This window comes from Lemur catta, chromosome 11, assembly GCF_020740605.2.
Source record: "Lemur catta isolate mLemCat1 chromosome 11, mLemCat1.pri, whole genome shotgun sequence".
Lineage (NCBI taxonomy): Eukaryota > Metazoa > Chordata > Mammalia > Primates > Lemuridae > Lemur > Lemur catta.
Genome location: NC_059138.1, coordinates 61,368,272 through 61,395,500, shown reverse-complemented (window position 1 = coordinate 61,395,500; position 27,229 = coordinate 61,368,272). Strand labels below are relative to the sequence as shown.

Sequence of the window (27,229 nt, the reverse complement as noted above, 5' to 3'; positions counted from 1 at the left end):
TGCTTCAACAAGATTCTGGGGTAAAATGGGTAAAGTATATATTAACTTTATTGAATGACTTTTCCCTGTGAATAGACAAGTATTTGAAAGACATAAAGAATACTAGATCAATCCAGCAAGTGGATCTAAGAAAGCATGATGTACTATTATAGAATGTGTACTTATCACTATGGGAGATAATTCAGAGCTAATAGAGCTAATAGAGCAGTAAATAAAAGTAAATGTATGGTCTTTCTAAAAAAGGTAAATGTATGGTTTTCTAAAAGACGATATTTAGAAAGTAAAAAGGAATATCAACCTAAACCTTCAAATAAAGTAGGTAGAAAAAGAACAACAGAATAAACAAATAACAAAACAATGACAAAACATGAAATAAGGGAATAAGAAAGATGACATCATTAAAATGAAATGGAAGACAGAGATATGATATCCAAAACTGGAAGCTATTTTTTAAAGATTAGCAAGCTAGACATGAATTTCAAAAGGAATGGTTAGTAAAAGGGTATATATGTAAACAAAACACAGAATGAAGTAGATGAAATAATGAAAGATATAAAAGTCATATTGAAACTTATCAAATTATAAGTAATAATTTGACAGTACATTAGAAAACCAAATTAAATGGACAAATGTCTTAAAAATGTAAAGAGACAAAAGTAGTAAAAGATGAAAAAAACAACTTGAATAGTATAATAGCCACTAAATATATTGGATTACTGATTGAAAGTTTTCTCTCTTAGAAAGTACCAGACAAGGAAAATTGTACAGGCAATTCCTACCATGTATTCAAGGAGCAGTGTTAATCCCTACTTTGTACAATTTGAACCAAAAAATAGGAATAGAGGAAAAATGCCAAACTATTATTATGAGACCATATTTTATTTCCCTTGGCCCCATTTCCTCAAGAAGACTTTTGCCTTTCAGAATCATTAAGCAAGGACTTTTTTCTATTTCTGTTTCTATTTTAATTTTCTATTTCCTTTTCACTATAAAAGCCTTAACAACTGTATTTTCATCATGAGAATCAGAAGTAATCCCCTCTACTTTCCATCTATCAAATAAGAGCAGTTTACAAGTCAGTTTATAAAGTAGTGCTGAGATAGAACAAAAGTGCTCAATTTTATCTCACTCCAAAAAAATTAATATTAGAACTTCTCTCCTTTAGTGATATTTTAATTAGTGATGAAATAGTATGTTTTTATAGTTAGTCATAAAAACATATTTTATAGGTTCTTGCTACTCATTCTGGAAACAGAAAAATCATTTATCCAGTGAAAAGAAAGAATGTAGAAACCTTTGTTCATATAATGAATCTTTAATATTAATTTGCACTGCAAGTCATCTGCTATTTAATAGATATGAATTGAAAGAGTTCATGCTGAAGTCATCTCTGCATATAGCATAGTGCTTACTAGCTCATGCTTTGCAGTTAAGAAGCCTAGATTTTATTTCCAGGTCCAGTTATAAGCTGTGTGGCCTTTGGCAAGTTATGTAAACTTTCTGAGCTTCCCCATCTCTAAAACAGTAATATTATCTTAGAGAATTTTTGTGAGCGTTAAGTTGGGTGATGAATATAAAGAAGTTTAGAGTAGCTGGCTCATAAAAATCTTCAGTACGTCTTAGTTATTATCTGTGCTATGATGGTTATTGTTGGAATAGCTCAATTATAATTTAAAGTTAAGAATCTTAAGCTAAAAGCTTAAGCAACATAATTCATATGATTGATGAAAATGTCTTTAAAATAACTTTTAAAAAAGCACATTTATTATACTAAATGAGGTAAAACTGTAGAAAGATTGTACAGGTATTTGCTATCATTTAATGTCCTGGGATCCAATGAAAAAGACTAAACTTTGTGGTTGGAAAAGTTAAAAAAAAATTGACCCAAAACTTGGAAATAAGGTCAATGAAGTACAACATGACCTTTCAACATCATCCTAGGGAATTGGTTAAGAAGCCCATCGAATAAGTATGTAATTATCAAAAGCTACACCGTCTACTATGGTAGCCACTCACCATATGTGGTTATTGAGTACTTGAAATGAGGCTGGTTGGAAATGAGATATGCTATAAGTATAAAATGAACAGCAGATCTTGGAGACTTGGTACAAAACAAGAATGTAAAATATCTTATAATTTATTATATTACACCTTAAAATGATATTTTTGATATATTGGTTACATAATTTTTTGTTAAAATTATTTTTACTTTTTCTTTTTTTAATGTGCCTACTAGAAAATTTAAAATTACATGTGTGGCTTAAATTATATTTCTATCAGATGGTGCTTGCCTAGAAGAATGTAGCCTTGTATGACTCACTATTTACTACTATTAATATTAACTAAGGCCCAGACTCTCTGAAGTTTTTCTCTGGTGGAAATGGTAATCCCATAGGTTATGACTTTACTTTCCTAAAGGATAAGCAGTTTTGTAAATAACCTGGAAATTTCATACTTTTTATGTTTGTTTTTTTTTGAAACAGGGCTAGAATGCGGTGGCACAATCATAGCTCACTGAAATCTCAAATTCCCGGGCTCAGGCAGATCCTCCTGGCTCAGCTTCTTGAATAGCTGGGACTAAAGGCCCATGCCACCATACCTGACTAATTTTTTTACTTTTGTAGAGATGAGGTCTATGTCGCCCAGGCAGGTCTCAAACTCCTGGCCTCAAGCCACCCTCTCACCTCAGCCTCCCAAAGCACAGGGATTACAGGTTTTTATGGCCACCACACCTGGCCATAAAAACATTTTTTAAACATGTATAAATAGCCAAAATCTCAAAATGGTCTTTTGGCCAGGTGTAGGGGATCATGTGTGTAATCCTAGCACTTTGGGAGGCTGAAAATTGCTTGAGGCCAGGAGTTCAAGACTAGCCTGAGCAATAGAGAGCCCCTGTCTCTACAAAAAAAACAGAAAAATAAGCTGTGCATGGTGGCGCACGCCTCTAGTCCCAGCTACTCTGGAGGCTGGCACAGGAGGATCTTTTGAAACCAGGAGTTTGAAGTTGCAGTGAGCTATGATGACGACATTGCACTCCAACCAGGGCGACAGAATGAGACCTTGTCTCAAAAAAAAAAAAAAAAAAAAAAAAGGATCTTTTAAACAGCTTTGCCATCTTCTTGATTCCCTCATTAAAATCTACTATGCTTCATGATAGTGATTTAATAGATATGGTTTAGAAGAGCTCATTTTTTTTTTTTTTTTGAGACAGAGTCTTGCTCTGTTGCCCGGGTTAGATTGCCATGGCATCAGCCTAGCTCACAGCAACCTCAAACTCCTGGGCTCAAGCCATCCTTCTGCCTCAGCCTCCAGAGTAGCTGGGACTACAGGCATGTGCCACCATGCCCGGCTCATTTTTCTATATGTATATATTTTAGCTGTCCATATAATTTCTTTCTATTTTTAGTAGAGACGGGGTCTTGCTCTTGCTCAGGCTGGTCTCGAACTCCTGACCTCAAGCAATCCTCCCGCCTCGGCCTCCCAGAGTGCTAGGATTACAGGCGTGAGCCACCGCTCCCGGCCAGAAGAGCTCATTTTCAATTAATAATATACATAAAAATTTCTTTTAAATTCCTGAAAACTATACTTTGATGGAGCAAAGTCCTTATTATATTGTAAACATCTTTGAATTAGCTTGGCTTTTACTGCCTTTCTTCTGTAAACTGATTGGATGATATTTTTCTTAAAATTCAGCTATGACATAATTTCATATTGTTGTGAAAGTCACTTTGCAATTTATAATTCACAACAATACACAAAGAGAAATATAACCAGAAATGTATAGTGTGGCTGTTATCCACTGTCTGCAAGGATATGAGCACAGGTATCATAGAGTTTTATGTTAATGTAGACCATTTATTTCATGCTGCTTTGAGCAGTTATTCATTAATGTTCTCAGCAAGTCTTTAAGTTAAGCTAATATTTTCCTGGCTCTGATGAAAACATTTAGTCTTTAGTTTAAGTGCAAGTATTGTTCCTAAAAGTTTTTCTTTTTTTTTACCTAACGGAGATGGTATTTCCATTTCAATTGCAATGAACAAGAATCTTAAAATTTTAACATTCCTGACAGATGCAAAACAATAGAAATGCATATCACTCCACAGAGGTATTTGGAAATCAAAGTTAGTCCTTTTCAGCTGCTAGTGGATGACTTTGATCAACATGGCCTCCCAGGAGTGGGGATCAATAACTACATCAGCTATGCCTTACGCAGCTCTCAGACTATTCTGGTGAAGTCATTCGTTGAATAACTGTCATAGTTATGAACGTCTGTACATCAGCTACTATACTTAGCACTAGGACACAACGGTGAACGCACTGACAAAATCCCTGCCTTTGTGAAGTTTCTCTGTTAGCAGAAGGATCCCAGTGATTGGAGAAGAGTAAATGAGAATAGAATAGTTGGAGAGGAGCACGAAAAAATAACCAGGACCGGATAATGAAGGACCACGCAGTACGTTAGAAGAGCTTTGGTTAAAGACGTGAATACATTGGAGGGTTTTGAGCAGAAGAATAACATGAGAATTGTCGGGTCAGCAGTCTGAAATGTCGGTTCTTGGTGTGCTCTCGGCCCAAGCAAGGTAAGCACTAAAGGAGGTTTCTTAAGGAGAAAAAGATGGAATTACAGAGCAGGAGCAAGATACAGGTTTACAGAGTAAGAGCAAGATACATTTGCCACAGAACGGCGAACGGGCCTCTTGTCATAGCAAAAAAGGCCGTGGTTATGGTCTGAGTCTGGTTTTTTTTTTTTTTTTTAATTCAGAATATTATGGTGGTACAAATGTTTAGGCTGCATATATCGCCTTTGCTCCGCCTGAGTCAGAGCTTCAAGCATGTCTACCCCCCACCACCAACAGTGCGCACCACACCCATTAGGTGTGAATTTACCCATCTCCCTTCCTCCTCGCCTCCACCTGCCAGACATCAGATGAATGTTACTACTATATGTGCACCTAAATGTTGATTTTATAGTGTCTGGATTGGGCGTGCCTCGTGGTTCAGACGTCATCATGGAACCACTTTGATGGACAGTTGGGAGTTGCATGACCTGAGTCTTACTGCGCATGTAGATCTCCCATGAGCCTCTCTGAAAGCCAATTTCAGGGGATGAACCACAATGATTTAAGCTAATGACATGATAACTAGATTGTTCTAGGTCACCTTCCAGACTCTATTATACCTGTGTTGCTTGGTTGGTGAACTAGAGTCCTCTGTGCTCTTTTGCAGTTGGCACATTAAGTTTTGATTGGCAGGTTGGTAGGGTGTGCCCTCTTCCCCCCAGGTGTGGCAGTCACTCAAGCCTTTTCCCCAGGAGGGGCCAGGGGTCCCTAGCTGTCTATCTAACAGAATTGCATTTTAAAGGGGTCAAACAACTCTGCTATTGTGTTGAGAATAGCCTGAGGGGGATATGGGCCTCCAGGGTCCTTCAGATAGGAGGCTATTGCAATAATAAAGGCAAGAGATGACAGGCTTTGGACCAGTGTATTTACTAGAGATGGTGAAAAGTAGTTGGGTTCATGATATAACAGCTCATAGGATGTGAGATAAAAAATAGAGAACAAGGGTGACTCCATCTTATTTTTATTTTTATTGAGATCAGCAAGACTGTGAGAGGACTGGGAAATAATGCCAGTTTTAATTAATATTTAATCCAGTATTTGCTGCATTTATTTTTCTAAAGAACCCTTTTCTTTTCATGGAGGATTATCTATTAAAATTCCAGAGAACTTAAATTATGCAGAACATCCTTTGGGAAATGATTTAATTCATTGCCTCATCTTTCCACATAATGTTGCTTATGTAAACAGCTGTTAAATACCTATTGGACTTTATTTCAATTAGTTTTCACAATGAAACAAGGAAGGAGATAAGATAATCTGTTTGATAAAACTGGCAGTGGCATTAAATTCCACCCCTGCCTTTTTCTGTTTAAAATGATTAGCTGTTAAATATTTATCAGAAACAAAGAAGAAATTTCACATCATTTGTTTTCTTTCCCTCAAGATTTTTAAACAAAATTTTAGAAAATGGTTTCCATATGTTAAAAGGGAGATCTTTCCCCCTGCTTGGAACTGTAAGTTCTCCAAGCCTGATGATCTTTAAGAAGGACATTTACTATCTCTGTTAGTTGGAGATCCTCTCTCTTTTAATATATTTGAGGGTATTGGATAGGCTTCTAAAAATGTATTAGAAAAAACTGAAAAGTAAAGATTCACATTTTGATTTCAATATGCTGTAAACATAACAGGTAAATTTTGATTGTTTCAGCCAATGCCACCTTGTATGTATGAACACAAACCTCATCCATAAAACTCTTGATTTTTGTTTTTGGAGATATAAACACTATCACACACCATCTGGCATCCTGCAATTCCTGCAATAAAATCTATTTCTAGGAACAACTTAAACCTTAGAAGAACTTTGCCCTGTCACAAATTAAACTTTCCTATTTTTTTGTCTGTGGATAATAACCCACTGGCTATTGCCCCATGTGTATTTGAGTAGGCGAGAATTCTACCACTGAACCACCAGTGCCCCCCATGTGTATTTGAACTACTTCAACTCTGTTCTGTATTTTTTTTTTAAGTTTTGACCTTTAACCAACTATTACTTCTGCATACATAGTGTAATAGTTATCCTTTAAGAGAATATATACTACATACAGAGAATTTTTGTTTCTATGAAGGATACAAACATAAAATTTGCAATGTCTGCCTTAGAGAAGCTTGGTGGTCAAAATTAGTAAGTATTATTCTTGTCTATCTACTGTTCTTAGCTTAATCTGAAACTACAGCATCTCTATAATTTTGGGTATTAACAGAAAGCACAATTTTTATCAGCATTCCACTCATAGTTGCAAGATCTAAATTTCACAATCTAAATCAAAAGCCTGATGACAGTATTCTCATCCATGTTATAACAAGGGAATTTAAATTATGCAACTTTTTGTTTGAGAACATTTGTTGTTTTAGAACTTTCTTGTGCCTCTGGGGGAGTGCAGATTTCTCTGGAATCCAGGCTGGTGCTAAAATTCATCATTGCTGTTATTAGGAAATGCACAGAAGGTGAACATTCAAGGGAGAGTTCGAGAAGCCCTATGTTGCTTTGGTCCAGCAGCTATCTAAATGAACAAAAGAGAGATGTATTAACAGAATTTCCTGAATCACCTTCTGTAAAAGGTGAAGCTTACCTGATAGGTCACTCCTGAGACCAGAAACTTTGACTATAACTGTTAGATGTCATCTGTTTTACCCCCTTATTCACAATACAAATAGCTAAAACTAAGCTCATAGAAGAATAACAAAAGGAATGGTTGAGCATGACTACAACTACGATATGGAATTTGAACTATATTGTGTAAGCCAAACAGTCAAATTTATTTTTGGTAACTTATCAGAAAGTGTGTATGTGCAAATGAGTACTGCAGTACAAAGTGAGTGTTTTGGAGCACCATCTCGAATAAATGCTGCTAACATTAAATTCCTAATGAGGACTCTAATTTCCTAGTTTGTAAAATTGTAATAATAATGATGATAATAATAATATAATACCTAACTAAACATTGCGGGGTCTGAAGAGAATTGAATGACATCGTGCCTATGAAAATGATTGAACATCCTGAGTTTGATGTATAAAAGCCAACTAAATGATGCATAAATCAAGGACTCCCAATACATCCTGTGTTACACAATTAAGCATTTCCTTCTCCATCAGCACCAGCAGGGTGAAAGAGTACAGAGAAGTGTTACAATGAGGCTTCTCACTTAGGTGAGGGGAAATAGGAGCTCCCTTAGCCAAGGAATCCAAGTGTTAAGAGGATGTTTAAATGGGATGTTTCCTGTTGTCTGGAAATCAGACAAAAGCCCTAAAGCTAACACTAGGAGATAGGTACACCTATATTCCCCAGAGAAACTGCTAGAAGAGAGATTCTTACAGAGCTCTCTAAAAGGTAGATGGGCCAGACTTTCTATTCTCACCCTCTAGTCCAACCAAATTAAGTAAGTAAACAATTGAACATCTCCAGGCCTTTTTTTTTTTTTTTTAAGTAGGCACCATTATCCTTGGAGGAAAGCCCTGAGGTATACCCATTCTGACTCCTGTGAGGAAAGAAAATCAGGTGGTCCCTGCAAAACCAATTCCTGGATGCTCAGGATTATCATTTATAAAGATTGGGGGTGCCTATAAGAGGGGGAAATCATCAGGCACGCTCCGCATGGATGCTTTTTGAGCTGCAGAAAATGCAGAGGCCACCTTGTGTCTGGTATTGAGGTACGTTTGCTCTTAAAGAGTGCTTCTCAGTGACATCTATGAAGATTGAAATTCTGACTGATGCCGGAGGCCATGAATTCATAGTGCTACAGTCATCAGTGGTCTATGGTTTTTTGTAACCACTTTAAGAAATTGTTGGTGATGGACTACCATGCTATTTTCTTGGTGGCTGGAGCTTGTGTTATCATGGAGCCACCAATTACCAAGTTCAAGCACAATATCATCTGTAGAGGAGAAGCCCCTGCTATTGCTATAGGAATCAATAATTTTATATGCTTACAGCAGGATCTTTGCAATTCAAAATAAGCTTTGTAAGGACAAGTCTATACCCTATATCATTGGTCGGGTGACCCCATACCCATCACTTATAAAATGAATTCCATTTGAATACAGCTTTCTGGCCACCTAGCTACTCTTTATGTATTCATCTCTCATCTGGTCCTCTTAGAGACAGCTGTCTGCTGACAGTGCTCTCTGGGCTTTTCTCACAAAAGTCCTAAGACTAATCGTACTGAATAGCCTCTTCCTCTCTCTCATCTTTCAGGAAGCTCTTGACTTGCCTAGTCCCTAGACGTTGTATGTATTTTACTTTGTGCATGCAAAATACATAGTTTTTGAATTATTATTCATAAGATACCTATATAGCAATTACTAAGAGTCATGTGCTATGTCCCAAGTGTTTCATAAACTTTGACTTTTCGTAATAACTCTATTAAGGTGGTATTATTATTACTGTCATTCTACAGGTGAGAAAACTAAGACAGACAAAAAGTAACATTTCCATGCCAGGCCATGTCTCTATATTATCATTAATAATAATTATTAATAATAATTGAATCAAGAAGACATAAGGGACTGTGTCAGTAGTTTTTGTGTATTATCTTATTTAATTTTCCAAAAACCTAAGAAAATAGGCTCAGAAAATTTAATCAAATCATCCAAGGTAACACAATTATAGATGGATTAGTTAGAATTTGAATTAGTTAGAATTTGGCCAAACTCAAAGTCCAAACTCTATCTGCTATATTAATCAGTGTTTTCACCCTCTTTTCAAAGATGACATTGACATGTGGATAAAGAGAAGTATGAGAAGTTATAAGGCACAGTCTGACTTAGGCTCCCAGTATTATGTCTAAGAATACATGTTATTGCCATTTTACAGGTAAAGAACTATGGAAGAGAAGGGGTAAGTAAGATGCTCAAGAGCTCATGGCAAGGCTGAAATTTGAAGCCAGGCATTCTACCTTCTAGGATCATTGTCTTGATTTAGGTTTCCCCAAAAGCAGGCACTGAACAAGGATTCTAAGTGAAACCAGAGGTGAGGACCAAAACAAAGATAAGAATGTGAGCAAGTGAAATAGGAAAGAGAGGGAAGCCAAATAAGTGCAAGTAACTACTGGGACAATTGGAGGTTAACTCCCTTGAGGAACTCTGAGGGACAGTGTAAAACAATTACCTTAGTTATTGCTTGCGGGCTGTTGCCGGGAGACATTAAACCCTTAGCACTTTGACCTGCTGTGGGTAGCTCTAGCTGCCAGAGAAAGCCCTCTAGCAAGGACATACAGATTCTGGCTGTTGGAAGTTAGGAAGAAATGCTCCCTGATTCATAAAGATTGAGAGGATATGAGTGGCACCAACAGTGTCCGTGAAACCTAGACTTTTTTTTTTTTGAGACAGAGTCTCACTCTGTTGCCCGGGCTAGAGTGCTCTGGCATCAGCCTAGCTCACAGCAACCTCAGACTCCTGGGCTCAAGCAATCCCCCTGCCTCAGCCTCCCTAGTAGCTGGGACTACAGGCATGTGCCACCGTGCCCAGCTAATTTTTTCTATATATATTTTTAGTTGTCCATATAATTTCTTTCTATTTTTAGTAGAGACAGGGTCTCACTTCTGCTCAGGCTGGTCTTGAACTCCTGAGCTCAAACAATCCACCTGCCTCGGCCTCCCAGATGCTAGGATTATAGGCGTGAGCCACTGCGCCCGGCTGAAACCTAGACTTTTGACATCATTGCTGAAGTGTTTTGAATTTCTTTGCAAACTAGAAAAAATAAAATTATTTGATCAAAGGACTGGATTCTTTCAGGCTCTACTTAAAACGTTCACCATGAGCACCAAGGATACTTCATTTATAGTTCCTATGAGAGTAGAGCTCTTATAGGATTAAGTACACTTTATTTAAAACAGTAATTGAGTAGTAATTCTAAAAAGTTGATGTAAGTATTCAACAACAAATCCTAAATATTTTGCGCACCTGATCTGGCATGTCTTCATAAACTTTTCTTCCACACGATCCATAAATGCACTGTACGCATCACGCTGCCTTCTATGTCTCTTAAGGAAAATGGTACAAAGGAAGTCAGTGAAAGCAAACATGTATTAACTTTAATTGTTGTTTATTTTTTAAAAACTATTTACTAGTCTTTGCTTTAAAAGTTTATCTGTACCCCACACTCATGTGTTGTTTTTCTTAGACATACATGGTTTACAGAGCAGCCTTATTTGCCTAGGGTAGATTTTGAGCCATGGTAAAAGTATGTGTTCTCGGCATTGTTTTATGAGTGTATCACAGAGTCTTGTCAGGACTTCTTACTTGAGTGCAATTCACTAAACTGCTCATGGGCTCCCAATGAGGTGGGAGGAAATTTGGGAAAAATTCCTTACAACATTTAGGCCTTAGTCCACCATACCAACTGTCTTTGTAATGAGAAAAGGAAATCCAAAATATTAGATAATTCATTATTTGCATGTCAAGAAAAAGCCGAGGTCTACATAGTTTTTTAAAGATAGAAATATCTTTTACTATATACACTACAACAAACTAAAAACTCTGCACTAAGCAATTTTGAAAACCATGCTGGAGGATTTCCCAACAGTTATAAGAAAGAGTCAAGCTCACTGTGTATGAAGCAGATCTAACAGGCCATGGGGTTTTTGTCAAAATTAGTTTTGAGTCCCAGGTGCATTCACGAGGCTTGTAGGTGATAAATCTTTCTGTAGTGTTCTTCTCTTTATCATCGTTCAGTAAATGGCTCCCACGTTCTAGAGATAGGAAGACAAATGAGAAACTTAGCAATGACACGTCTTTGTTCATGATGCCTCTCAGATACAGTCTCATTTTTGGAGATCAGGACCCAAGGGTGGTAAATTGCTGGACAATTTGTAAATGCAAATCTAAATAAAACTTTGCTTATTTTTCCTAAGTTTACAATTATAAAATTATTCACTTCTCATTTTGAAAAGAAGAAAATAAAATGCAACCCTGACCCTACTATCCAGAGACAATTACTGTTAACATCTTATTGTTTTAATTGTTATATAATTATGATATGTTAATATAGCATTAATGTGTTATTTATCCTTGTCCAAATAAAGAATGCTGAATAATAAAAATTAACTCTGGGTAAGTGCCATACAAATGGCACAATAATAATAATAATGATGGCGTGTGTGTGTGTGTGTGTGTGTGTGTGTATCATGTGCTTTACAATATACTGTTAACTAAGTGCTTTACTTATGATATTAGCTGATTTAATTCTCGCAATATTTCTATGACGTAGATTCAGTTGTTGTCATCTCCATGTATAGATGGGGAAACTGAGAGACAGTTTAGGTAATGAAGTTTAGGGTCATGAAGCCAAAATGCAAAGTTGCACAGCTTAGCTTCAGAATTTATTCTCTTAAGCATTACACTCTATTTGTTCTCTATACACAACACATTGGGTTACAAACTCAATCTTCAAAGATAAACTAAAAGTTGTGGGTAGCAAAGTAAATAGATTGTTGCAAATAATTTTTAAAAATTTACCACATTATTATTATTAAAGGTGATAAGTAAAAAAAAAACCCTTTTAGTTATAAGCCTTTGCAAGTACTATTATTAATATATAAAGCAGTTTTCTGCACTATTCGTAACTCTATAACAACTTACCTGTACTTAAGAGTTGTGACTTAAATTTTAATCCAAAAGGGTCCTTTTCATAAGTTGTCACAAAGTTTGGTAGATCAGGTTGGTACTGGATATGTAAAGAAAAGATTGTACTATTACTAATAAGTATTGTTTCTTACTATAGTTGGAGTTTGATTTTTCCCAATATTACACATTTTACTAGCAAAATGTGATTTTGAGGATTTTGTTGTAGCATTTAAAACTCATATATGATAATTTGAAAGTATAGCCTAAAATCTAAATTCTGTATAAACAATTATTTTATGGTGGAGGGAGTACTTTAATTACCCTTGTGTTAACAGATCAGAAATAGTACCTTAAACAGTATGGAAGTTAAGGAAGTCTATTTAAAGTTTGGCATTTTATTCTTAAACTCAGTCTTAATATTAGTCTATGGCACATAGAGTAACATGTTATTTTTCTGGAGCTGAATTTATTTTAAGAACATAGCAAAAATATTGAACAAAGATAAATAATTTGTCAAGCCTGGAATAGAGTAACTATTGATTGTTTTTAGTAAGCTGTAAAACAAAGTATGTTTCCTAAAATGGTTTAAATGAACCAATTTGAACTGAAATAGAATTTGTACACTCCAGAAAGTGATCAAATAAAATATCACAAATGTCTCTTCTCAAAAGCTGAATCAATGTGGCACAAAACAGTGAACTCGAGGGTACCAATTTTGACAGAGTTCTCTTTTTAATGAGTGACTCTAGGTCCTGCTACAAGCATATAGAAAAATGTTAAAAATTCCGAAGAAGGAGATTCTCTAATACAAGATTTTTCACTCTTTAATCAAGTACAACATGAGGTCAAGTTAGTTTCAAAAAAAAAAAAATCCTTTGTTGAGTTTTAATTTGTAAAAATGCTGACATCTAGTGGTTGCACAATTTATCTCACTCTGTCTCCACTCATGCATGGAAACAAATTCAGCTAAAATAAAAATGTCCCCCATTTCTCAAACTTCACTTGCCCAAGTTTTGTAATTCTGTTACAAGTGAAATATTTAAGTAAACCAATAACATTAAATATTTAATTTACCACCCTGATCTCCAAAAGGTAACATATCTTATTTACTACAAATGGAAGTGTTCAGATGCCCTGAATTTGTAAAGAAAGTTACTGACAGAGGTTTCCTGGGTTTCCCAACTTTTATCCTAATAGCTCATGAGAGTTAACATTCATTGAATGTCTCAACATTGCAGACTCTGTTGTGCTTTGCATATATTGTCTCCTTCATTACTTACAATAATCATATAAAATGTGACATTATTACTACATGCTATAAATAAGGACAGAGGCTTAGCAACTTGTCCAAAGGTATTAGAAAGTAAAAGAACAGGAACAATCTGATCCCAGAAATCATGTTGTTAACTACTATCCTATATTTTCGCATTGTAATAAATTTATTCTATCTAACATTTTTTTGTACTATCAGTCCTATTGTTTCTCTCTTTGCTAGCAAGAGTCATATTTATGTGCTAAATTATAGACCAAAGGATAGGATACATTCATATTCTAGTGGAATTATATTTTGACCTCATTTGTATCACCATATTCCTCACCACCACTTTAAATTATAAATCTAGTTCTTGCCCACATATTATTTAAATTACTAATCACCAGAAAGACTCATTAAAGTAACAGAATATTCTCTTTTGGCAATTTTCATTAATTCATCCATTTGGTCCATAAATTTATTTCATTACTACTAGATTATAAACTCCTGGCTACTGATATCTGTTCTCCAATCACATCTAAATCTAAACTGTTCTCCTCAAACTTAAGAAAGCTCATTGAAGAGTTGACCACTCCACCTGACATAAAATCTCATCAGAAACAATAACCAAGGTCTTACCTTTCTCTTCTGCCATTTATTCCTGAATCTGAATTGTATTGTTCCATGAGAAAAAAAAGATGCAGCAATATACATATTGTATACACATTTAAAAAAATATCTAATAGTTCTCTTAATGAAGAAATGAATACAAATAATGTATATTTCCCTTTATTTGTATTAAGTTGTTTAGAATCAAATGCTGTTTTGTACCTGTCGGAAGTCATGTGGTTTTGGATTGACGTATACACCCCTTGGATATTTTCCACCCTTTACAAACATTAACTTCGCTCTGTGTGAATCCGTATGTGGAAATGTAGTTATAAACTTAGATATGGCCTTCTTGGAATGATTCCTTATGCTGGGCATGTGAACCATTGTTTCTGGAAAATGGCTTTTTTTTCTCTCTTGTTCTTCCTTAGTGGTTCTTGATGATATTTCTGGAAATCCCAAAGATGTATACAGTTTATAACTAAAATCAGGAGGCTTTATTTTCCATATGTTAACTTTTGTTTCACACTGCGGAAGTTGCAGAACACTTTTTTCCCATTTGGAGTTGAGATTTTGTTGTGAGGGGTATTGCAGCCTCTTTGCAATATTCTTGTCTCTCATGCCTCTCTGAGACTCACGGTACATTATGTGGAGGGCATTTTCACATGGAGGAATCTGCAGCAGATACAGAAATTGGTGAAGTATGTTGCTATAGCAATGGTGTATTCGACATTTTCTCTCCAGGCCAAGTTAATCTTTTAAAGATTTATGAGGCAGAGAACAGCTCACAGATGATGGGAGGGTGTGTGCAATGGAAAGAAAAGGCATCACTGCTGCAAATATTTATTCAGCACCTTTGTCACAGCAGTCACTGTGCTAGGGGCCAGAAATCCAAAATTGATTCACTTAAAATCCATTTCCTTAAGTAACTAAGAGTCTACTTAAAAGACAAACATAAAAACAAAAATTAAAGCCTATATAATTTGATCAGTATGCAATAGTGTTATGAGAAGGAAGGAGAGTGGTCAGCTAGCTTTATTGGGAAAATAGAAATGATGTGAAAGGAAAAGTTGTCATTTGCACTGATCTTGAAAGGTAAGTAGAAACATTCCAGGTCGTAAAGGAAGGAAATAACATTTCACCAAGATTTAGAAAGTGTGTAAAATTTGTCATTAGCTATGTCTAGGATATCTGTGGCTGCCTAAGCCATCACAAGTACATTGTAGCTATTGCTATTGAAACTTACGTACATGAGAATCACAGTTCCTTTTTTGCTGATCAGCTAACCAGCAACAAGGAAGTTGTTGGCAAACTTCTAGGATTTAATGACTGTGTCAATATGTTACTGGATGATTCCAATGAATTTGAAATCTTCTTGGACAGAAGGATAATTACCAATTAGAATATAGCATAACAATGCTGGTTCCTGGGGGATAAGGACCAGATGCAGGGATGAATTTCCCTGTCTTGTGCTATCATTTTGTGTTGTTTTATAATAACATCAAACTAGAAGATTTTAAAATTTCTGAATACTAATATTCAACAACCTAAAGTTGCAAATGAAGGGAAACTACTTTGAAGATACATTGCAAATATCAACTTTAAAAAATTAAAATTATTTTGCAATGGTGAATTGTTTCCAAATACTAATATAAATACTTTTATTTTTAAGTGACAATGTCATATTGAGAGAAAGTCAAGAAGCACAGTGTGGCAGGACCACAGCATATATATGTGAGGAGGCAGTGAAAATGATATGATAGATAAAACTAGAAACAGCATAAAAAGGGGGTGGAGCTACATAAGAACAAAAGTTTTAAGTACATTATTAAAATTAAATTGATAATCACATGATTTATATCTCTGGCTAATCAAGAATTACATCTCGTTGCCTTATGGCTTCAACACTCACCACAGTGTCTTGCACATGGCAAATACCAAGTAAACATTGTTAATAGGTGATGGAGACAGGGGGCGTGGTACAGGAGAGATTGCCCAGAAGAGGGGACTAGGAGACCTAAGTTCCATCTAGTCCCATTTACTAACTAGTTTTGAGATTTATCTGAATATTAATTCTTTCTGTTGCATAGATTCCAAGTCTATGTTTGGTCTCAGTCTTAAATGACACAACCAAATATTAACCAACCACAGGCTATCTGGAAAGTATCCAGCCATTGTTAATAAAATGAGAACATATTACATGGCTGGATACTTTCTGGACAGCCCTTGTGTATTGAGCATATACTGTGTGCCTACTTACACCATGTGCTTTCTACGATGTGACTTACTGAATCCCACACAAAATTTCAAGATTCCTCCCAATTGGAAGGAAGAGAAATCTCAGTAATGCCAATTATTGTTTGTTTGCTTGCTTTGTATGAGCTCGAATTCTCTTCAAATATAACTGTGTGTTTTATCTCTGTGGTGTTTTTTGCAAGTATCTTAGAATGTAAAACTGTAGGGGCGGTTCCCAGTCCCAACTGTGCTGGGAAAAGTGGATATCCATATGCAGAAGAATGAAACTAGACTCATCTCTTACCATATTATGAAAATTAAATTAAAATGAATTAAAGACTTGAATCTAACACCCAAAACTATGAAACTACTAAAAGAAAACATTGGGGAAATGCTTCAGGACATTGGTCTGGGCAAAGACTTCTTAAGTAGTATCCCCAAAGCACAGGCAACCAAAGCAAAATTAAACAAATGGGATCACATTAAGTGAAAAACCTTCTGTACCACAAAAGAAAAAATCAACAAAGTAAAGGGACAACCCACAGAATGGGAGAAAATATTTGCAAACTACCCATCTGACAAGGGATTAATTACTAGAATATATAAGGAACTCCAACAACTCAATAGGAAAAAATCAAATAATGTGATTAAAAAATGGGCAAAAGATTGGAATAAACATTTCTCAAGAAAAGACATACAAATAACCAACTGGTATATGAAAAAATGCTCAACATCATTCGTCATCAGAGAAACGCAAATCAAAACCAAAGAGATATCATCTCACCTCTGTTAAAATGGCTTTTATAAAAAAGGCAATAATTAATGCAGGCAAAGATGTGGAGAAAGGGAAACCCTCATACACTTTGGTGCGAATGTAAATTAGTGCAACCACTCTAGAGAACAGTATGGAGATTCCTCAAAACACTGAAAATTGAATTACCATATGACCCAGCAATCCCACTGGTAAGTATATATCAAAAGAACAGAAATCAGTATATCAAAAAGATATCTGTACTCCCTTGTTTGTTATAGCACTAATCACAATAGCCAAGATTTGGAATCAATCTAAGTGTCCATCAACAGATGAATGGATAAAGAAAATGTGGTCTATATACACAACAGAATATTATTCAGCCATAAGAAAATGAAATCCTATCAGTTGCAACAATAGGGAAGGAATTGGAGAATATTATGTTAAGTAAAATAAGCCAAGCACAGAAAGACAAATCTCGCTTGTTCTCCCTCATATGTGGGAGCTAAATATTAATAGTAAAATAGTTTATCTCATGGAGACAGAGAGTAAAATGATAGTTATCAGAGGCTGGGAAGGGTATCAAGAAGAAGGGGGATAAAGTGGGAATGATCAATAGGTGCAAAAATATAGTTAGATAGAATGAATAACATTTCATAGCACAATAAAGTGATCATAGTCAACAATAATTATACAATATTTTAAAATAACTAAAAGAGTGGAATTGGAATGTTCCTAACACAAAGAAATGATAAATGCTTGAGGTAATGAATACCCTAATTACTCTTATTTGATTAATTCACTTTTTATTCCTGTATCAAGACATCACATGCACCCTATAAATATATACAGCTATTGTATACCAACAATAATTAAACATTTTTAAAAACCCCAAAAACAAACAAAAAAATGTGGTTGGAATGTTGAAGGTTAGAATTATCCTTCTAAGACTCTTTCAGAGGAAAGGGTGCCCTAGCCCTTATTTGATACTTTTATCTCACTTGTCATATCTGTCTATATTTAAGAGATTCATACATGACATCTCGGTTCTGATGCAATTTAACATATGAACTATGAAATTAATTCTCTTCACTCTGATTTTATTTTCACAAAATAACCTTCAGATGATAAACTGGCTTCACATATACAATAATCTAATAGAAGATAATAAGTAACAAAGAAAATATGAATTATTTTGGTTTATTTTTTATGTAAATTAAAAATCAATTCACATTTCTGGTTTTGATATTGGAGTCTTTTGAACCTGGTTAATATGACTTCAACCCTGACTCAGTCAACTCACTGAAAGTTAATGAAAATCAATTCCTGACACTGGGTGGTGGTTAATTTGTTCCAGGTCTATGCCTTCTTCTAAAACAGTCTTGCCTCACACAGGACTCTTTCATGTTTCTGCAGAAACAGATTTTTACATTTCTGAGGAGCACTGAAGGCTCAGCCTTGACCAAAATGTGAATGTACTTATCTCCTACAGGACTCAGAAATATGGCTACATGAATAAAGAAAGCATATGAGTGGACTGATTCACAGTCAGGGTTTGGTAATGTGTTGCAATGAAAAGATATTGAGGTTGATGATGTCAGTTAGTGAGAGTGTGAATTGTCTCATCAGGAAGTACAGGAAAGGAATTGATGCCAAGAGGATCATAAACTGAGAGAATGAGAATAAGTCAAGACACTGGAAGTCTAATTTGTATAAAACAAGTATCACGGCAGTAAACGAGCTGTAACACGAAGAGGTTGTGGTTTGAGAATGTAGCCCTGGTCTGGATCTCTCTTGGACTGGGCAGCTGGGAGTGGACACAAGCTCATCAGTCCACCTTGTTGCTGCTGATGGCCGTGCCTGTTTCTTCTATATAAATCTCAGCATTTCCTGCTACCAGAAATTGTTACTATGTCATATTTTAAAAGAGAATAAATTTGTTTCAATTCTATATGATACCTCATTTTGTCCTTTTATTATACACTTATTATTAAATATTAATCTTTTGAAAAATTTGTATATAAAATTAGGTTTCCATAGTGTATGAATCATAGATTAGCATGTCTCTGTAGTTCCCAGTCAGAAATAAATCAACAGGAGGTCTAGTTGAGTGATGGCAATATTGCATCATATTCTTCATTTTACATGGAAAAAACAAAAGCTTAGAGAAATACAAAATTATAAGATATATGGCTGAAAAATGAAGGAAAAAATAATTTAGTTAAAGATTTAGTGATAAATATTAATTTTATAGAAGTTATATTTTGTTTAAGATGTTTCATTGGAGATAAAAGAATGACAACCTATATTCGATAAGCACAATTATTCTCTTCATATAAAATTATATTTATTCTTCAAGGATCAGTTTAAAAGCTGCCTCCAATAAAAGCATTTAAGATATCCCTATCAGGATTCATCTTTTCCTTTTATGAATATAAGAATGGAACTTCGAAATGTAGCAATGGAAGCTACATTTTGCCTTGCCCCTTGTTAATTATTTACGAATCAGCCCAAATTAGATTAAAATTGAGACAAGGATTTCTGTTTCTATAAGCCCTATACACTGTTCTGCATATTTTAGGTTGAGCTGTGTGAAACTGTTGTTATTCAGCCATTTTCAACCTTACAAAAATGCAAATTTTATATGATTGAAATATAATGTTTGCCAACTTTGGAAAATTACAGATATTTTATTTTTAAAAAACTGTCTAAAAACCAAAACACCTAATCATATTTTTTTAAATAATGAAAATCTTTACCATAATAGTGGCAATATAACAAATTTTTATTTGAATTTCTTCCCCAAATATTTTCTACTGGAAAATTACAAAATATTTTTATCTGCTTTTATAATCTGTTAATTAAAAAGACATACATTTCTTTGGTCAATAAATTATAAGCAAATTTAAGCTTCTTTTGCTTACTGAGTTTAATTTTTGTAACATTAAATATTTTAGGAGATAGATAAACAAACAGATACAGATACACTTCATACCTAATGCTGCCAGTATAAGAAAAGATCATTGTAAAATAATCTGCTGTTACAATCACAGTGAACTCCTTAGACCACAAATTCACGCACATGTGTTAACTTGCATAAAGGGAAATTCAGTACTTTCTTCCAGCTGGGCTTTCTCCTTCTTAATATATTTTTCATGGTTTCTCATTTGCTATATTATATATAAATAAATTGGTTCTCTCATAAGTGAATTCATCTTATATATTTTAACATACAAGATAAATAGATTCGAAAGAGCTAGTCGAATTGAGAAACTAGGTGAATTCAAAATAAAAACAAAAGGCAGAAACATTCATTAGAAAATCAGTAACTTCACTCACCATTTGAAACAGAGCTTTTTGTAAAAGTTTTTACAGCAGTGTATCTCAGCAAATCTTTTCTGCAAAGCCAAAGGAGACTAATGGTTTATAAAGGAAACATTTCTCCTTTGCTTTTAAGAACCAAAAGTATACTTAAGTTTCATTCATCTGGGTTGCTAAGAAACTGAGTTAATTTTCTAAAGGACGCAAGTCAGAGGAGGAAAAAAAAGTAAAACGAGGACCTCTAACTTTTGCCTAAAACCTAGCAACAAAGCAATAAATCCCATGCTCTTTTCAAATGTTTGAAAAAGCAGCATAATAAAAGGGTCAATACTCAGTAAATACAGAGAGGAGGAGAGACAATTACACTCCAGGACAATTTTACTAAATAAGTCTTGACAGCTCACCTTTAGTATTTGTTTAGTAATCTGATTTATAAGGTGATATGAGTTTGATATTTGATACATACAGGATTCCGAGAAGCACTTTCAACTTTTTTATTATGTATACTTGGGCTTGAGAAGGTTGAGTTCATTTGTGCAAAGGTCATTTGATAAAACAAGCGAAGATTACAAGTTCTTCTTCTTAACCTATGGCTTGACCTACTAATTTCTGCTACACAATTTATGAAGAAACCTCCTTCTTTTTATTAATCAAATCCTACACTCAATAGGCACATATCTCTTGGTGAGAATTTTTTTAAATACCTTTTTGTTATAGAAAATTTCAAACATATACAAAAGTAGACAAAAGTATATAATGAATTTCCATGTAACCATCACCCATCTTAAAAAATTACTGATTTATGGCCATTCTTGGTTCACAAAATTGTTTCACATATATCTCCAACTTTTCTCCCTCCATTACTCATATTATTTTGAAGCATCATATCACTTTATCAGTAATTATTTCAGTGTTTCCCCAAAAGATAAAACACTTATTTTTAAAACATAAGCACAGCACCATTATGACAAATAAAAAAAGAGCATCAATTGATTGACTGAACATCCAGTCAATATTCACATTTCCAATTATCTCATAAATGTCATAAATAATTTTGTTTTTGCTTTTTTCTTTATAGCTTGTTTGATTTGGGCTAGCTGTTTACTCGCATTTGGTCCAAAATTTTCTATGACCTCAGTAGTACTTTCTCTTCTCATATTTTTCTAATGGAATATAAAATTTCCTAGGCAAAGATCCCTAAGGGCTGGATAGTTTTGACTATTTTGACTATTATGTTATTTAAAGCAAAAGTTTGCCAGTGGGTGGCAGTGCATTACTTATAATTTTGTCCTAGTTTACAAACTGAGAAGCAAAAATAAATTTTCCTTTACTATTTTCCCTGATGTCCAATTTTATGATGTTTTTTTCCTAATAGAAGTGACAGTGAAGTTGAATTGACTAAATTTCTTACAGTTTTTGGAAATAGAATTAACTTACCCTTACACTCTTTGATTTATGCCTGTTTTCTTTTTTGCACAGATTTGCATATGGTTCTTTATTAAAAGCATATATTCAAGTGCCTATTTATATTTAGTTCATTATTATTAGTTGTTTGGGATGACAAAAAACATTCTAATATGGCCCCAGATTTTAAGAAAATTATAAAAAATAGGCTAGAAAAATACAAACCCATAAGAATACATCACAAGACAAAGTGCTAAATGCCAAGTGATCAGTCCTGACAGTTACTGTCATGGGAAATAGTGGGAGGAGGATCTCTGAAATTTGAGTATCTCTCTGAAGATTTCATAGAGTAACTAAGATCAGTACTGATCCCTAAGGACCAGAGGACTTAACAAAAGGGGAGAAGAAGGGAAGGAAATTTGGATGGATGACCAGTATAAGCAACATTCTGGAATTCTCTTTAATACTCTCATGAATACATTCTCAGAATTTTCTCACATGGAAATATTACTTTGTAGCTAAGTGACTTGAATTATATGTAGAACCACTCAAAACTCTCTTCTCAGGTGGATAATTCTAATTGTATATTAGAATTTTACTGCACAGGAATATCTATGGGATGTACAAGGATCTGTTTCTCAGCTTACACAAATTTGGGAAGGAAACAAGTTGTGGCAAATGAAAACTGTGACACTGTGATTTTTACTTTTCTAGGTGTTAAGGACTATGCATGCTTTTGAATAAATTACTTAAATAACATATATTTGTACAAATGAATTAACTTAAAATTCATTGTAATAATTTTATCATATAGCAGGTAACTGTAGTTTGAAATACAGTACTCTATAAGTTAAAAAGGAAGTAAAATAGGCTTTAAATTATGCTCAGAAAAAGAAAATAAGAATAAGAGCATTTCTTTACTTGGGTAGAATGAATAATATTAAACTGATGCAATGTTGTAGCTAAACTGTCCAACTCCTGTTTTATGTCTTTCTGTATCAAAGGGAACTACTTCCAAACTGGAAATAACAACACAAATAGGGAAGAACTGAAGCTTAAGATAGATGAGATGATAATCAGATAACATAGTTATTTACATACATTCAGGTCCATAGATCCATATGAATTACATATCAGAATAATAACAAAAGAACTGACAATGGAAAATGAGGTGGCACCTCTTGGAAACTTGTTGAGAAAACAAGGTGCTATAAGACTGGATATTGGAAATCAGACGTGCCTGAGTTTATCCTTGCAATAGCTGGGCAAGGTAGCCTCTTTGTGGCTGTCATCTGGCATGGTGCACGTTGTGGGTTAGGGATTTTATAAGGTAACAAATTTATAACAAAAGATCAGGGGAAAAAAATTGGGTTTGGGTCTTGTGATCCTCCTAACGTCCCCTAGGTAGGTGACCAGGGTCAGGACAGTCTGTAAACACATGGTGGGTGAACATTTTGGGTGGTGGGAATTCCTCTTCCTGTCGCTCTCCTTTATGACAGAGCAAGCCTGAGAGCAGCTTTATCAATGGGGGAAGGTGGGCAGAACGGACTGACTAGCAAGTTATCTGGGCACTAGTCTTATTGAGTTCGGATGCCGGATGTTCACAGGAGTTGTTTGGGAAAGTCGACTGGTGATTTTGGAAACCTCTGTTAACACCTGGTGACTCTGGGGACCTGTGCAAAGTTGAATTCCTCTTTTTCAAGGGAAAAGGCTAGTAATCCAGTAAGAAGCTAAGTGTGAAAGCAGCCCTACCCCTAGGAGGAGAGATGACACCCCAATTTTAATGGTTTCAGGGTCTAGGCAGCCCAAGATGAGCTCTCAAGGGCATTTTAGGACAGTCATACTTGTTGTACCAGAGAACCTCAAAACATTCTGAAATAAATTTTTTTTTTTTTAACAGATGATCAGTGTTGCTCTAGCGAAGTGGGACTTTCTGATCCTCAGAAATAAAGTTCAACTCATGGTAGATTTGTCTACAAAACAAGGCTATGCATTAGTAAAATACACCTAATGATGTGTGATGCTATCACATTGTGTCTACACTAAATTTGGCTACTTTTTAAGCCTGAGGTTGTCTGTGTTGGTGTTACTGACTTTCAAAGCTTGTCTGTAAATTTGTGCGGGGTTTTCCCCTTTCTTCCAAGGGGCCCCTGAAATTTACAAGGGTTTGAGACTCCCCTCCTTCAGTTATCTATGTTCAAGTCACACAGATGAAACTATGCTCTCTTGACTGGGTGTGAGCCAGGCTTCAAGGAACGACTTATCTTGTTCTGCATTTACTCACTGGGTCAATCATCCACAATGCACAACAGTGCGCCACAGCTGGTACCAGTGTGAATGCCACCACGAGTGACCTTTCCTAAGGACCGGAAACATGGTGAATGTTGCCTTCTCTCCTCCCTTTTACCACACCCTTCAGCCTCTTGGCGCCTTCCTCCACTCCAATCCCCCGGCACTTACGGTGATTTGTCATTCTCTGGTGGTTCATAATTCTTGTTTTATCACCTCATTCAATCTGTTGCCTTTTCTACCATCCAAAATGCTCATTCATTTCCTTTTATGCCTCATCAAGTACTAATCTTTTTTATCATTCTAAACTGAAGTAGACTTCACTTCTTTTTCTTAAAGTACTAACATAGAATTACAGTTCTATTTGTCCAATTTCAAAACAGTAGAGAAATTTATTTAAGAAATAACCTTCATTCCTTCCACACAGTAGCAATTGAAAATTTTTCTTGACAATATGGTCTTTGGGCCTCACTGATCTTTGCTGTGTACCAGGCACTGTTCTAGATAGTTTATACTTGCTAATACATTCAATCTCACAACAATCTTTGGAAGTAGCTATTTTTATTATCTCATTTTACAGATGAAGAAACTGAGAAAGAGTCTAATAATTTGCCCAAGGTTATACAGCTACTAAGCAGCTGGGCCAAGATGCAGACCCATCCAATTAGGCCTTGCAGGCAAGGTTCTTAACCTCTATAATACAGTGACTATAAATCAGTAGTTCTCAAAGTGTGACTGACCCCAGAACACGAGCATGAGTATCATTTGGGAACTTGTTAGAAATGCTAATTCTCAGGCCCTACCTAAAACCTACTGAGTAAGAAATTCTGGAGATGCGGCTTGGCAATCTGTGTTTTAACAAGCCCTCCGGGTGATTCTGATGTCCATTTAAATTTGTGAACCTCTCCTTCAGCGAATAGTGAAGCATTTGCTAGTATAGGTTTTAAATTTTCTTTTATCTGGTAGCAAATCATTGCATATATTCACACACGTATCTAGTGTTTTTCTCATCCCAGTAACTTTTAATCCACTTTAATTGCAAATTATTTACAAGGAAAATAACTACATGTCTTTTTTGTTTAAGAATCAAAAAGGATTTTATAGATGCAAACAGATATCCTAAGAGATGTGAGATATTGCAAATTTTTTTTTCTTTTCCAAAGCAAGACTATTCAAGATCCTTAAAGAGCAGAATCAATTCAAATCTAGCAATAGATGTCAAAGCTTTTACTTTAGATCTTCAATCCATTGGCTGCTGCCATGGATTCCCAGTTGGAAAGAAATTAAAATACCCATTGTTGAATGTTTACCTGCTGGGACTTCACCTTCGCCATCAGCAACCTCCCCCACATTCTCTCTGGGAGTTTAATACTTCAGGGGGTTGAAAAATATTTCTTCCTTTTGTAACAAATGGAGACCTTGGATTGTGTTTATGTGTGCACTCGCTATGGCAACTCACTTTGCACCTTATCTACCAACGTGAAATCAAAAGTAAAATAAGATCTTACCCAGTATAGCTGGGTTCATTGCTGTGACATGTGACACATACAGCAGTCTCCAAACTTTTTGGCACCACGGACCCGTTTCATGGAAGACAATTATTCCATGGACGGTTGGGGTTAGGGAGCAGTGGGGAGAGAGACAGAGCTCAGGCAGTGATGCGCAGCTAGGTTCCTAACAGGCCACAGGCCAGTACCAGGCCACAGCGCAGGGGTTGGGGACCACAGATCTATTTTCAACATAAAATTTGCATTTTACCAGTGAATCTCTTTGAAAAATAGTTGTATCCCCAAATAACCAAATTATAATATTGTTTCAAGTCCTGAACTAAATCAAAATGCTTTTCCTTATCTTAACCAGAAGATTCCCAATGACCTGGGAAGAAAGAGAAAAGAACTACGTTGGTCCACCAAATGAAGTCTTAGTATTTTTTTCTTATTTCTAAAATACAGCTGGTACTACAGTACTAGATACTTAAATGTATCGCTTAAATGGATTGCCATCACAATATTTTTAAGTTCTAGAGAAAGAAATATACTATCCATCCAACATCAAAATTATTGCCTTGCATGTTATGGAGGTGAGACATGGGTAGAAATTACTAGAGAGAGAGGGAGAGTCAGCACACAAAACACAAGTAAGTCCATTGAATCCGGAGCAAGGAAAAATATATTTTGCGTTGGTCCTCCTCTTCATCGTTTCTTTTTGCAGTAGAGAATTCTCCTGAATGATTGTTGGAACTTAGAATTACTCAAGATTATTATAACCGAATGGCCAGAGGGATACGCTGCCATTATCTCCTTTACCACAAAGAACTGCTGACTTCCATAAGGAATAGTAAATGTCATATTTGTCATGAAGGCAGCAAAATAAGAAATAAAGAAGCAAAAGAATGTTAGCACCATTCTTAATGCATTTATATGCACTTCCGTGCTGGCATTTCTAAAACCAGGAGATCCGTGTCGCATCCGATGAGTGTGCTTGTAAAGAGAGATGAATAACATAAAAGTGCACATCACAAATATGGCTAGAGGAAATATTAATGCCAGGTTGACAAGAAGCACTTCGCTAATTTTCTTTATCTTGGTTTTCGTCTTCCTTAGGGTGGTGTTTCTGAGGGCATCCTCATTCTCATTTCTGCCGTAATCTACCTCGATACACACGGCTGCAATGCACACAGAGGCCAGCAGGCTTCCCAGAAGCAGCCAAGTTATTACCTTTACGATCCTGAATTTCAGCCAAAGAAAATAGGATTGAGTGAAGCACGAAATCTTGAGGCAGTAAAATACCGAAAGGCAGGTGGCAAAGCAGACACTGATAGAACTAAAAAACATCCAAAGGAACATCATTGCTGCACCATAAATTTTTACCGCGTAAAAAATTGGAAAGAACACAGAAAAAAAACTCTGTACTATTAATACCATCTGCAGACCAAATCTAGACATTCCTATACACATTAAGAGGATTTGCATTGGCATTAGCTTTCTGCTTTTCATCAGTTCATTACAGTTTATGATTACAAGAAATCCATTTACTGTAATCCCTGTGAAGAACTCTGCAGACATGATGATAGCATGAAGCATAGCTGAGAAAAAGGAGATCATGTTTCCTCTGACAAATCTTAGCTTTCCCTTGTGGATGGTCTTAAATACCTTCTGTGGAAGATCTTGCAAATAGGGACACGCAGC

The 27,229-nt window shown here is 35.4% G+C and overlaps 1 protein-coding gene across 1 annotated transcript in view; it reads right to left on the bottom strand.

Annotated features, from left to right (window-relative positions):
* Nucleotides 1-20,473, bottom strand: part of LOC123646983 — a 37,094-nt gene extending 16,621 nt beyond the window's left edge. Inside the window, exons 1-5 of the mRNA XM_045564152.1 lie at nt 20,367-20,473; nt 14,264-14,716; nt 12,196-12,280; nt 11,164-11,306; nt 10,519-10,598 (exon numbers count right to left, since the gene is read on the bottom strand). Coding sequence (XP_045420108.1) covers nt 10,519-10,598; nt 11,164-11,306; nt 12,196-12,280; nt 14,264-14,716; nt 20,367-20,369 — 764 coding nt within the window. The 5' untranslated portion in view covers nt 20,370-20,473. The remainder of the gene's footprint in view (nt 1-10,518; nt 10,599-11,163; nt 11,307-12,195; nt 12,281-14,263; nt 14,717-20,366) is intronic.
* Between the last annotated feature and the right edge of the window lie 6,756 nt (nt 20,474-27,229).